The sequence below is a fragment of the Mobula birostris genome, chromosome 14 (genome assembly GCF_030028105.1).
Source record: "Mobula birostris isolate sMobBir1 chromosome 14, sMobBir1.hap1, whole genome shotgun sequence".
In the NCBI taxonomy this organism is placed as follows: domain Eukaryota; kingdom Metazoa; phylum Chordata; class Chondrichthyes; order Myliobatiformes; family Myliobatidae; genus Mobula; species Mobula birostris.
In genome coordinates, this window is record NC_092383.1 from 71,291,043 (window position 1) to 71,304,152 (window position 13,110).

General features: G+C 40.9%; 1 protein-coding gene across 6 annotated transcripts in view; it reads left to right on the forward strand.

Moving 5' to 3' along the window:
* Positions 1 to 13,110, forward strand: part of LOC140209516 (copine-8-like) — a 669,962-nt gene that overhangs the window by 86,948 nt on the left and 569,904 nt on the right. For all 6 annotated transcript variants that reach the window (XM_072277770.1, XM_072277771.1, XM_072277769.1 and 3 more), the window contains exon 2: positions 5,078 to 5,118. In XM_072277770.1, the coding sequence (XP_072133871.1) occupies positions 5,078 to 5,118 (41 nt within the window). The remainder of the gene's footprint in view (positions 1 to 5,077; positions 5,119 to 13,110) is intronic.

Below are 13,110 nucleotides of genomic sequence, written 5' to 3' on the forward strand. Positions count from 1 at the left end.
ATGCTCCATAACTCCAGAATATGCCCCAACAACAACATTTTACAAAGTGTGTGCTTTACCACCATGAATTGGATACCCTCGTGTTACAGTAAGCCCCCCCTCCCCACACCCCTGCCCCCATGGCACAAATGAGTGCCTCTTGGTCATTCAGCTCACTCTAGTACAGACCAACACACTATAGTCATTATAAAACCCAACTGTGGAAGTCATGTATGAGGTTCAGGAGGACTTCTACACCAAACTGGAAGCAGCTTTGGCTCTAATCCCAAAGGGAGACAAACTGTTCCTTCTTGGTGATTTTAGTGTAAGGATGGGAAAGAAATAAGTTACATGTCAGTCGTGATCAGCATCCTCCAAGAGGACCACAACCTTGTCATGGTTTGGAGGCTTGCATGCCTCAATGACCCTAAAGCTATGTTGGCTGGAGTCAGGGCTTTATGATCTTGGTAGGATCACCCATGCCAAACAGGGCAAAGGGTAGAGGACAGAATAAGAGTGGTCCACTAGTCCTTCGGAGTTGGGGGGTCAGCTCAGGGCTAACAACTCTGACTGGTAAAACAAAATTGTTACAGAAACAACAATGAAGAATCCTACATCTGACTGTGACAGTATTCATGAGTCTCCACCCGGGATATGAATGACTGAACATAGTGAAAACTGAGAGGAGTCCACTGACACGATGAAGGAAGCCCTGAACACCGCCAGAGATGGAGGACCCTCATTGCTGCCCTAAGTGTCAGTGGCATAACAGGTGACCTAATTGGCTGACTGACATGATCAGCTGGGAAGGAATAGAGAAGATTAATGCCAATTGGGTTTCTCTCCTGATAAAATGTTTGGAGCATATTTTTGTCGAGATGAATACTCTGTTCAGAAGGAGAAGCACAAACTCATGTGGAAAGATGCTAAATAGATTAAACTACATAGAGATCAATCAGTTTACACTTGGGTTTGGATAAATTTCATCTACTGGAGGATAGCGAATCAAGATTTATTGATGAATATGTTAAATACCAAATAATATTTTGGAATGTGGAAAATGCAAACCATTATTAAAGGCCTAAAGCCTTAACAATATACAACATTTCAATTATTAGTTTGAGGAAATTAAGAATGGATGTCATGACTAATCACTTTTTTTTCATCTCGGAAAAACAGAGGTAATTCCAATCTAGTCAGATGACCTGTGTGCGTTCCTTCAACAGAAACTGCATAGTTCTCTTTCTGAGTTTCATCAGTGTAAAATATGCTTCTCATTGATGTGGGGTCACAGCAGAACAGTGTTAAACTCAAAATTCAAAGTAAATTTAATATCAACGAGCATACAGTACATGTCACCATATACTATCCAGAGATTCACTTTTTGCGGCATTCACAGTAAATACAAAACACAACAGAATCAATGGGAAACCGCACATGACTGAGACTGATAAACAAGCAATGTGCAAAAAGACAACAGACTGCGCAGATTCAAAAAGAGGGGAGATTTGGTAGAGGTATGCAAAATTATGAGGTATAGATAGGGCAAATGCAAGCAGAGTTTTTCCACTGAGGTTGTGTGGGACTACCACTAGAGGTTAAGGGTGAAAGGCGAAAAGTTTAAGGAGCACATGAGGTGAAACTTCCTCACTCAGAGGGTCATGAGAGGGTGGAATGAGCTGCAAGTGCAAGTGGTGCAAACACACTCTTGATTTCAGTGTTTAAGAGAAGTTTGGATCGGTATATGAATGGTAGGGAAAGCTATGGTCCTGGTACAGGTCCATGGGAGTAGGCAGTTTAAATGATTCAGCACAGACAAGATGGGCGGAAGGGCCTGTTTCTGTGCTGTACTTTTTAAGGACTATAACTATGATTTTAAAAGAAAATAATAATAAATAAATAAGAAATAAATATCAAAAACACTAGTCCTTAAATCTGAGTCTATAAATTATGTGTTCAATTCAGTGTTGGGGTGAGAAAAGTTATCTTCTCTGGTTTAGGAACCTGACAGTTGAGGGGCAATAACTTCATACAATTAAGCATAAATTGGCACTTTTAGTGAGAGAAGCCATATGCTGACTTGTTTACCAAGTGGAAAAAGCATGTTGTGTATAATGAAGCAATGCTCATTTGTAATTAATGACAAGGATTTGATGCTTGACAAATCCCAAGTATAAATATTTACATAAAATATATTATAAAACATTCAAAGAACCCTTTTTCTTTTTGGTATTCTTTCATCCAGTTTATCCTTTGCGTCCTCTTCAGAAATAGCCATCTTGTCTAACGGATGGTGGTAAAACATGAATTCCTCATCCAAGTGGCAGCTATTCATGAGGTCCGTTGACCTGTTTGCAGATTATTAAACTCATGAGCTCATCATAACCAGGACCACTGGCATATATTTAGTAGGAGTATTTGAATAACTATCAATAGGAAGGATTGAAACTGTATTTTCTCCTTCATCTTTAGCCTTGAGACAAATTGAAACACCTCTAAACTGACCTGGCTAGGAACACTAATTGGAAAATGAAATTAATAAAAAAAATCTGCATGTGCTGGAAATCTGAACTACAGGTAAACGAGACAAAATTAATGTTTTAGACCATCTGATTTTGAGTTATTGAACTGCAAGGTTCTCTGTGTCCCCTTCTTCCACGGATGTTTATTGACACTTTGAGTGCTTGCAGCATTTTTGCTTATTACTTGAGAGCAGTAATATTAGGAATTAACTACATCTGAACAGATTACTTAAGTGGCCTGCTAAAATTACTCTGAGATCACAGATCTGCATTAACTTGAATAGGACAATTTGGTCATTTGCCTACCGAAGATGTGAGTCCAGGACAGATATTTAAGTCTTTTGTTCAGTGCTGGGTGTTCTCACTCTTGGCATCCATTGATGGAAGATGCAAATGACTGCAGCTGCTGAAATTTGAAGTGGTAAATGACCTGCTGAGGAACTTAATGGGTCGAGTGGCATCTCTGGTGGGGTGTGGGGTGAGTTGTGAAAGAGGGTGTTGTGAGGAAGGAGTCACTCATATTTTAAAACTTTGGTAGTTGCACTGATTACAATCAGATTTGTAAATAGACACTTTTAAAGGAACTGAACATTTTAAGATTAGATAAATAGTGCAAATGAAGAATGCTCAAGATAATAGGTGAAAGTGGATTAAGAATAAAATTAATTATAAATAATGCATCAATTTCATACATGCTGGAGAAGTTACAATCAATAACTCTTAAAAAGCATTGCATTGGTTAGTTCAGGAAGAGAAATATAACAAGATTATCTTAATGTTATTTTATCAGTTTCAAAAATGATGTGTTAAAATTAAAGCGAGTTTGTTAAGTATTGTCTTTCTTATTCTATCATATTCTGCTGAAGTCATTCAAAAGATACAGGAATCACATTAAAATATGTTCATTTTAATTAGTACTCAATTCTTAAATATCCCATTGAATTTGGATGAGGCAGTCTATATTTTTTAAATGGGTTCAAAGAATTATGGTGCTTGAAATCTGAATTGACTCCCTGAAGAACATTGACATTAAGGCAGAGGTGGGTTTTTATTATCTTTTAGCTCTCACTTAATTCTTAGGTTTCACTGTCATGTCACCTGTGGTGCATTGTACTGTAATTACATTCTGGTATGTGGTAAATTTAGTGTTGCAATCAAATTTAATAAGGCACAGCTACCTATATCTTAGTTTTACAGTGTATTATTAAGAACTGACATTCTTCAACAGTTTAATTCATTAATAATACCATATGCTTTGGAACTCCCAGTGTTATAGTGCAGTAGTAAATTAAAAGCTGCGCTTTAGGAAGATAGGACACTGAGTCATAAAAACAACAACTTCATACCTCCTCATTCCTATTCCAACGTGTTGATCCATGGCCACCTCTTGTGCCAAGATGAGGCCACCCTTAGGATGAAGGGTATTATGTCTGGGTACATTCCAACCTGATGGCATGAATATTGATTTCTCCTTTCAGTGAACCCCCCCCCCCCCACCTTTCCACTATTCCCCAATCTGAGCTTTTACTTCTCCTCACCTGCCTATTACTTCCCCCAGGTCCCTTCTCCTCCTCTTTCTCCTATTGTCCCCTCTCCTCCCCTATCAGATTCTGTCTTCTCCAGCCCTTGACCTTTCCCACCCACACAGCTTCACCTATTATCTTCCAGCTGGCCTCTCTCCCCTGCATCCACCTTTTTATTCTGGCATCTTTCCCCTTCCTTCTGAGTCGTGAAAAAGCTTCTTGGCACAAAACGCTAACTATTGACACTTTTCCATAGATGCAGCCTGACCTGCTGAGTTACTCCAGCATTTTGAGTGTATAACTTCATAATTTACTGTCCAAGACACTGGCAGCTGACTGTAAATATGGAAAGATGAATTGCCCATATCTCCATTTATTAACAGATGAAAAAGTGCAGCGTTGTCAGTTACAAGGGCTTCCTTGTTAATTTTTATCACTCAACTTCTTTAGAATCAGAAATGCAACATAAAGGTACAAGACTAGGAATATTCCAGCTATTCTCAGCAATAGAACTGAACTTTTTAGATTATGTAATTTATATCAAGTGTGACTATAGTTTCCAACTCTTTCATTTGTCTGCATTGCATGTGGAGATTTATTTTGATGCATATAAAGTAAACTGCTGGTTTCATCATGGTGAGCTCCAATCATAAAGTAATCATTTAGCATATTAGGATTGAAAAGAATTCTCAGGATATACTGATTTGGATCACACCTTTGTACTTCTGATCCTCAACTGGATGCTTTAACGTTCTGGAGGTCAAGAACCAAGGTGTTTGTGGACATATCTGGGGGAAATCTAAAAAGGTGAAGTGGAGGGAGAAAGACAGTGCATTGCAGGACAACTTTAAAGAAAATATTCAGAATTCAGTTTGCCAAATTATGATTCTCTTCAAATAATTGGTTTTGTGTAAGTTGATGAGAAGCACGCAATATCACGCTCAATAGAATTTTAGCAGTCTTGGTGCTAGGGAAACAAATTTTTCACTGTAATCTGTAATTTTAGACTTGACTGTTTTCCAGTAAATGTGATCTGATTTTTATTTTCTACAGGAATCTACTGGATAAAGATACATTCTCAAAATCTGACCCATGTGAGTACTGAGATCCTTATTCTTATGATTCATAGTAAGAGTGCCTTTGAATGACTATGACAAACATTGTTTATGCACTCAGGATTGGTCAAATAGTTTGCCTGAGTTGACAAATTCTCTCAATTGTGGTTGTATTGTCAAGCCAGGGCAGGGAAGATGCTTTAGATTTGGGACTTGTCTAAGTTATGAGGTGATGGTGGTAAGACGGGGCAAAACAGAATGAGGGACAATATTGTTCATTCTCCTGCAGAAACTGAAAAACTGTGTAATATAAGGTTTACGAAGTTCCTAAAATTAGGAAATTCCAAAGTACTATGGAAGAAATTTTAAGTAGTCTTTATATAATTAGCTCCATCAGAGGAAAAGACTTAATTACAAAAAAAAATACAATGGAGAAAAATTATCTCACAGATGAGCCAAACATATCATGACTCATCATCATCATCATTATTATATGCTGTGTCGTATGATGTAAGCAATCATGGTCTATAACCATGATTGTTCTTGGCAAATTTTTGTACGGAAGTGGTTTGACATTACCTTCTTCTGGGCAGTGTCTTTCCAAGATGGGTGACCCCAGCCATTATCAATACTCTTTAGAGATTGTCTGCCTGGCATCAATGGTTGCATGACCAGAACTTCTGATGTGCACCAGCTACTCATACGATCATCCACCACCTGCTCCCATGGCTTCACATAACCCTGACTGGGTGGCTAAGTAGGTGCTCCACCTTGTCCAAAGTTGATCTGCATTCTAGCGGAGGGAAGGAGCGGTTTGCACCTCCTTTGGTAGAGAAGCATCTCCACCCCGCCACCCAAATTTCATGACTGAACAAAACTTTCACAATATGAGCCCATTTTGTCAGCCAAAAGATAGGTTGCCAGAATCCAAAAAAAGGAGGGAAGTAAGCCTTAGTTGGTATTTTCTGTTTTATTACAACTGGTGGGAAGTATGGTTTATAGAAATAAAAGACAAGTGATGCTCAATGCTGCATATTTACCTGTGCATAAACAAATTCCCTTGCTGTCTAAAATATTAAAATTTCTCCACTTCCCCTAATTTCCAATTCACCCTTTGGCTTTGAAGCTTGCTGAGGCAACTTTGAAAACTGGCCTCTGAAAACCTTTAAATTGAAAGCTAAACAGTAGCACTTGTTTTCTTTCATGCTATGAGTCACATTTGAATCTGCTTATGGTTATGTAGAAAAAAAGATATGAATCAATGCATTGTTCTTGTTTAGTGCTTCACTTGATTAGTGATGAAGAACAGTTTCAGCAAAGAGAAATATTGAGAAAGTTTAATTGCCTATTCAGTTTTGAATACTGACTATTGAGCACATTTATATAGAGTGCTACCACAAGAAAACAGCATCCACCATCCAGGCCATGCCCTGTTCTCACTACTACCGTCCATGAGGAGGTACAGGAGCCTTAGGTCCCAGACCATCAGGTTAAGGAATCAACATGGCTAAAACTTCATTCATCACAACTCTGAACTGATTCTATATCCTACAGACTCTCTTTCAAGGATTCTACAATTCATGTTCTCAGTATTATTAATTTTTCATTTACACCATTGTCCTCTTTTGTACGAGTTGTTTATCAGTCTTTGTTTATGCATAGATTTTCATACATTTTATTGCATTTCTTTATTTTCTGTAAAAATCATGAATCTCAGTAGCATATGGTGACAAACATACTTCAAAAAAAATAGTACTTTCACTTTGATAATTGAAGTTATTTTTTTCTTAAGTGGACTATATAAAAATATAGGTTAGAAATTCTGATGTGCGTCACTAATTACCATCCTATCATTAATTAACTAATACATTGTTGCTCAGAATAGATCTTTATCTCTGATATGTCATGTTCTTGTATAATCTGGGATGTGCTTTGTGTCAAGTCAACGTTGTCTTTAGCTGATGGCAGTCTAATGTTGTTCTGTCCTCCCACGTCTCCAACTCTCCTAGTGGCTTCTCTTAGAAGTATTGGTTGTAGTACTGTGCCTGTCTTTTGGCTTCATTTTTTTTGTCTTTCTGCAAGATTTTTCATTTTTGGTTTTATGAAAACATTTGCATGGGTATCTGTCAGTTCTGCTGCTGAGGTTATTCCATGTTTCGGAGCAGTGCTCAGGATCCTGGCATGGTGTGTCTATCAAGCCCATCTGTTGTAGTGTACTAGGTCCAGATAATATGTGATAGCTTTCTGGGCTGCTTGGATGAACTTCAGATCAGAGCTCTAATGGATCTTTGGGTTCACGGCCTCCAAAGAGCATTAGTGTGGTCTAATGTATAAACAGCACATGACTTATTGGTTATAACTGTAATACCTTGCAATTGGTGGCTTGTTTCCAGGGGACATTACAGGTTGCTGCTTAGTTGAATTGAATGTTACTGGTTGCTCTTGCACTGAAATCTCGGTGTTGCTATATCTAGTGGGTGTATCTTGCAGAGACAAAGGTCTGATTTGGCACACCGTACATTGTGTCCAAATGGTAGCTTGAATTTGATCCTGTGTCTGTCACTGCTTGGCTCTCCTCATCCACTCCATGGTCTTCAGATGTCCTCTTCATTCAGCACCATTTGTGGAAATGATTCTCCATTCGACCTCGTTCACATATTTTTTTCTTTCTTCTTCAGTCACATATGTTGCTGAATATTTGCATCATTTGGCATTACATTGTGGGCTGAAGGGTCTGTACTGTGCTGTACTGTTCTGTGTTCTAGTTAAGCCTTCCTGCTGTAGTTTCTGGCAAAATCTAAGCCTTCCTACATTTTGCCTACAACTTCACTGAATACAGTTCTGTCTGTTGTCCATGCAACATGTTTTAGCCTGGCATGTTCATCTGCACTTTTCTGTTACACATAGGACAGGCACTTATATTCCACAAATAATCTATTCTCTGATTACAGTTTTGTGGATATGAGGTATTCAGTTATCTGCAAAAAGGATTTTCTCTGTTCAGAAGATATTAAAAGATTTTCCAAGGTCCTAGCTAGCTCTTTCATTTATGCAGCTGTTGCAATGTGTTTAGAATGCATCTGATGCATTCTCCAGAGTCTTACATGAGAATGTTATAGTATGATGCAGTTTTCTTCTCCTTGTGACTCATAAGGTATAGTGGTGACTTTTATTTGTTCTTGTTTGTCTGTTATTATCTGCTATTACCAGCCTTACTCCCTGACAGGCTGAAGGCCTTTTACGCCTGGTTTTATGCACAGAACAAAGTGCTGGCAAGGAAGACACCTCTCCCTCCCAAGGGAGCAGGCACTCCATCTGGTTAAAGCTGAGGTGAGAAAGACCCTGGCCAGAGTCAAACCATGCAAAGCTATGGGACCTGATAATATACCAGGTCAGGTTCTGAAGGACTGCAAAGCCCAGCCAACTGAGGTGCTGATGGATTTATTCAATATCTCTCTGGAAGAGTCCATTGTCCTCTTAGTTTTCAGGATGGCAACCATCATTCCAGTGCCAAAGAAGACGACAATAACCTGCCTAACTGACTGGAGTCCTGTGACATTAACATCAGCCATTATGAAATACTTTGAGCGGCTGGTCAACAGCACATTAAAGCCTTTCTCCAGGCTACATTAGATCCTTTCCAGTTTGCTTATTGCTGAAATCGATCCATTGACTATGCCATAGCCACTGCCCTTCACTCTCCCTTGTCCCACCTGAAAAATGTCGCCAGTTTGCTCTTCATTGACTTCACTTCAGCGTTTAACATCATCATACCTCAGAAACTGGTGGGGAAACTGTCCTTGCTGGGTCTTAATGCCTCCCTCTATAACTGGATCCTGGAGTTCTTAACAAAAAGGCCACAGTCAGTCTGTGTGGGCAACAATGTCTCTAGTTCCATTACGCTGAGCACAGGCGCTCCCCAGGGCTGTGTGCTCAGCCCGCTGCTGACACACAACTATGTCACAGGATCCAGCTCAAACCCTGTCATCACGTTTATGGATGACGCAGCAGTGGTTGGCCTCATCATGATGAGTTGGAGTATGTAGAGAAAATGGAGGAGCTATGGACTGGTGTGGGAACAACAACCTAAATCTGAACGTGGAGAAGACAGAGGAAATCATTGTGGACTTCAGGAGGCTGCAGACAACCTATACCCCTCAGCGAACACACGGCTTCTCCATAGAGAGAATTAAGGGCACCAAGTTCCTGGGAGTTCACATCACGGATGATCTCTCCTGGTCTCTCAATATCACTTCCCTGAATAAGAAGGCACAGCAGCGCATCCACTTCCTGAAGAGATTGAGACAAGCAAGTCTTCCCTTCCCCCACCCCACCATTTTAACTGAATTTTACAGGAGCACTATTGAGAGTGTACTGACAAGCAGCATCTCAGTCTGGTGTGAGAGCAACAGAGTGTCGGACTGGAAGTCCCTACAGAGGACTGTGAGAATGGCCAAGAGGATCGTGGAGTTTCCTTACTGTCCGCCGTGGACATTTATCAGGAACACTGCACCCTTAGAATTATCAAGGATCCCACCCATCCATCTAGCATTCTCTTTGATATTCTACCATCAGGCAGGAGACTCCAAAACACAAAGGCAAGAATGGTCAGGATGGGGAACAGTTCCTTCTCTCAGGTAATTAGGGTTCTGACTCCCTGCTGAATTGCATTCAATGTGTTGGTAGATCAGTTGTACTGTAACCCTGTAAGTTTTAATTTATGTACTTTACTTTGTTTATCTATGTGTAATTCATTTGCATCTTTAATTCTTACTTTCCTAAGTTATTGTGTGTTACATATGTGTTATGTGTACTACTGTGCTTTACACCCCGGTCCAGAGAAACATTCTCTTGTTTGGTGGTCTACATGTATATAGTTAAATGGCGATAAACTTGGCTTATCTCAGTAAAAGACCTTCCTTTTGTTAATTCCATTCTTTATGACAAGTTGCTGCCCTGGAAATGCAAAGCTTTAGGCATTTTGTTTGTTCTATAATGTACCTTTCAATGTTGGAATGACGCAGTTTGCTGTGCCTTAGCATACTTCCATAAATTAACAGCTGAGGGATCCCCTGCCTGGCTTTTGGGATTTGGGTGTGGTGTCTAATTTCCAATGTTTCGTAAAGCAAAACTTCTGACACCTTGTTTCAGTGTCTATTTCAGTAACTTATTAAGGTAAAGGATAACAACTAGTAAATGAAATTAAGAGCGATTTTCTAAACAAAAATATTTACAGAAATGCAGACATGAGAGACTGCAGATGCTGAAAATTTGGAGCAACACACATTACACTGGAAGACCTCAGCAGAAATGGACAGTATTTTGGGCTGTGTCTCTTCATCAGGACTGGAAAGAAAAAAGGCAGAAGCCAGATTAAAAGGGTGGGGAGAGGGAAAAGAACATAGCTGGTGGGTGATAAGTGAATACAAATTAGAGGGGAAAGGCAAGAAGGTGGGTTGGGGGGGGAATGATATGAGAAGCTGCGAGTTATTGGGGAAGAGGCAAAGGGCTGAAGAAGGAATCTGATAGGAGAGAACAAGAGACCATGGAAAAAAGGGAGGAGGTGGAGAACCAGATGGAGGAAGGTGTGGCTCTGGACAGGTAACTTTTCTGTGTGGCTGCACCATAGTTAAACTGATTCTGTTCAGTTCCACACTGGGATGTCTTTATCAATGGCTTCACACATGCTTCATTCCTTAAAGGGATACACACCGAATATTACATAAACTACACATGGTATACTGTCCGCTGTTTTTATTGAACAGAGGTCTCTAAATATGTGATCTCACTGTACATGATATATTGTACAAAGGTCTTTATTCTACTGTAGGGGAGGAGTGCAGTGAGTGGTCGCATAACCAGGACTTGTGATATGCACCAGCTGTTCAGATAACCATCCCCCACTTGCCCCCATCACTTCACGTTGCCCTGATCTAGGGGTGAGGGCGAGTGGGCTGCGTACATGCAACACCTTGTACAAGGGTGACCTGCAGGCTAGCAGAGGTAAGGAGTTCCTTATACCTCCTTTGTTAGAGATGTATCTCCACCTCAGGTGTGCATGGGGTGCATGGGAAGGGTAGCACTTCTAGATGGGGGGCTTGTGGCACTCCTTGGAGAGGCTCGTCATCTATTGGTCCCACCAACGCCCAGCTGTCACCTGTGGCTCCTCGTAGCTGTTTGCATGCGACAGCGGCCACACCCCGGGCAAAGGCTTCGACAAGCTGGCTAAACCAGGTGAGGGTAGCTGACGGGTCGCAAACCCTTGGTGAGATAGGGAGTTGTCTATCCCAGCATGCAAAGACTGCTTTGGTGGATCATGCGGAGGAAACCCCGGGGGTTCAGCGGCTGAGAAGGCGTTGCAGCAGCGCATTGTGGAGTGTGTAGGGCGTGGCAGAGCACTTGAGAAGATGTGGCCATCCAATGCAGCCAAGGAAGTTGCCAGACGTAACGATTCTTCGTGCCACTGGATCCTGACTTCTGAGGTCAAGAGAGTGGGATCGTCTCTGTGCAAGGCTTTTCCACTTTAATATCTGTCACGCACTGGTTACATTGTGCAAAAATGAGGTCGGCTGGTGGTGCAGTGAGATCAGCGCCGGGCTCGAGAACGGAGGTTCCGGATTTCGATCCAGTGACAGACTGCCCCCGAGCGCACTCTCCATCCGTGCCGGGTTGATGTCGAGCTCACAACACGTCCTCGTAAAAATAAAACACTTTCACCCTGCACAATGTAGTCTTCCTCGGACCCCGAGAGACAACCATTATCTCCACCTCGCCGCCCTATTGTAGATTCTTCCATTCATAAATGCCCTATGGGCAATTTACAGCGGACAATTAACCTGACAACCAGTCCATTTTTGAGTTCTGGGAGGAAACTGAACCATCGGGGTAATCCGTTCTATCTCAAAGAGAATGTGCAAATTCCATACAGCACTGGAGTTCTGGATTGAGCCTGGGTCACTGGAACTGTGAGGCAGCATCTTTGCTAACTGCAGTACTAATGGAGGGAAGAAAAAGGACTGAAGTTATGTGACTGATTTTTGTTTTGTCCGTAAGATTCTTTATGCTGCCAAGAATTTACACAACTCTAAGTTGTTTGCAAACGTACAAATTTTATTTAGCACATAAACAGCTTAAAACATTTTATTGATCCTATCAAGCTGTACAAAAGAAAACCTCTAGAGAGTAACTCAGTGGGTCAGGCAGCATCTGTGGAGAGAAGTGGATGGTTGAGCTGTCAGGTTGAGACAGTTTATTTGGACTGAGAGATAGAGGTGTGATAACCAGGTGGAGCAAGAGCTGGCAAGTGGTATACAGAGAAGGGAAGAGTGAAAATAGGAGATAGGCAGTAGAAGGTGAGGAGCAGGGTCAGTGTAGGAGGAACTAGGTTGATTAGGAGGAGAGAGCAAAGAGAAAAAAACATAATCTACTTGTCTTTCCTATCAGATACAATTATCTGCAGCCATTTAGTTGCTTCCATCCTCTGTCTTTGCCTCACTTCCCACCCTCTGTTTCCACTCTTCCTGCCGTGGTTGGATGCACCTCTCACTCGCCAGCTGTTACTGCAACTCTTCCCCTCATATCATTGTATTAACTATCAGCCCAGGCGAAGAATCTCAACAGGACACACTATTGTCCATTTTCCTGCACAGATGCTGCCTGAGCTGCTGAGTTCCTCCTGCAATGTTTTGCTCCATATTCCAGCATCTGCAGTTTCTTGTGTCCCCTAGCAAGCTGAGATTGATTTCCTCAGTGTGAGATTGCATTTATTCTTAATTTACAGTCGTGATGTCCAGATTTGTAGCTAGTAAGCTCTTTATAGATGACATGACATTATTGTTTATGATGATTATAAATTGATTGAGGCACAAATGTGAATTGAAAGAAGTTCATTATACGGCTGCATCAAAGAAGAAGATTTAAATTTATAACAGAAGATACCAGAAACAAACAGCAGCTAAGGCATACTCAGCGAACAGTGCTAACATTTACGATATTCTGAATATACTGATTAAACGATGGCCCAATTAACCA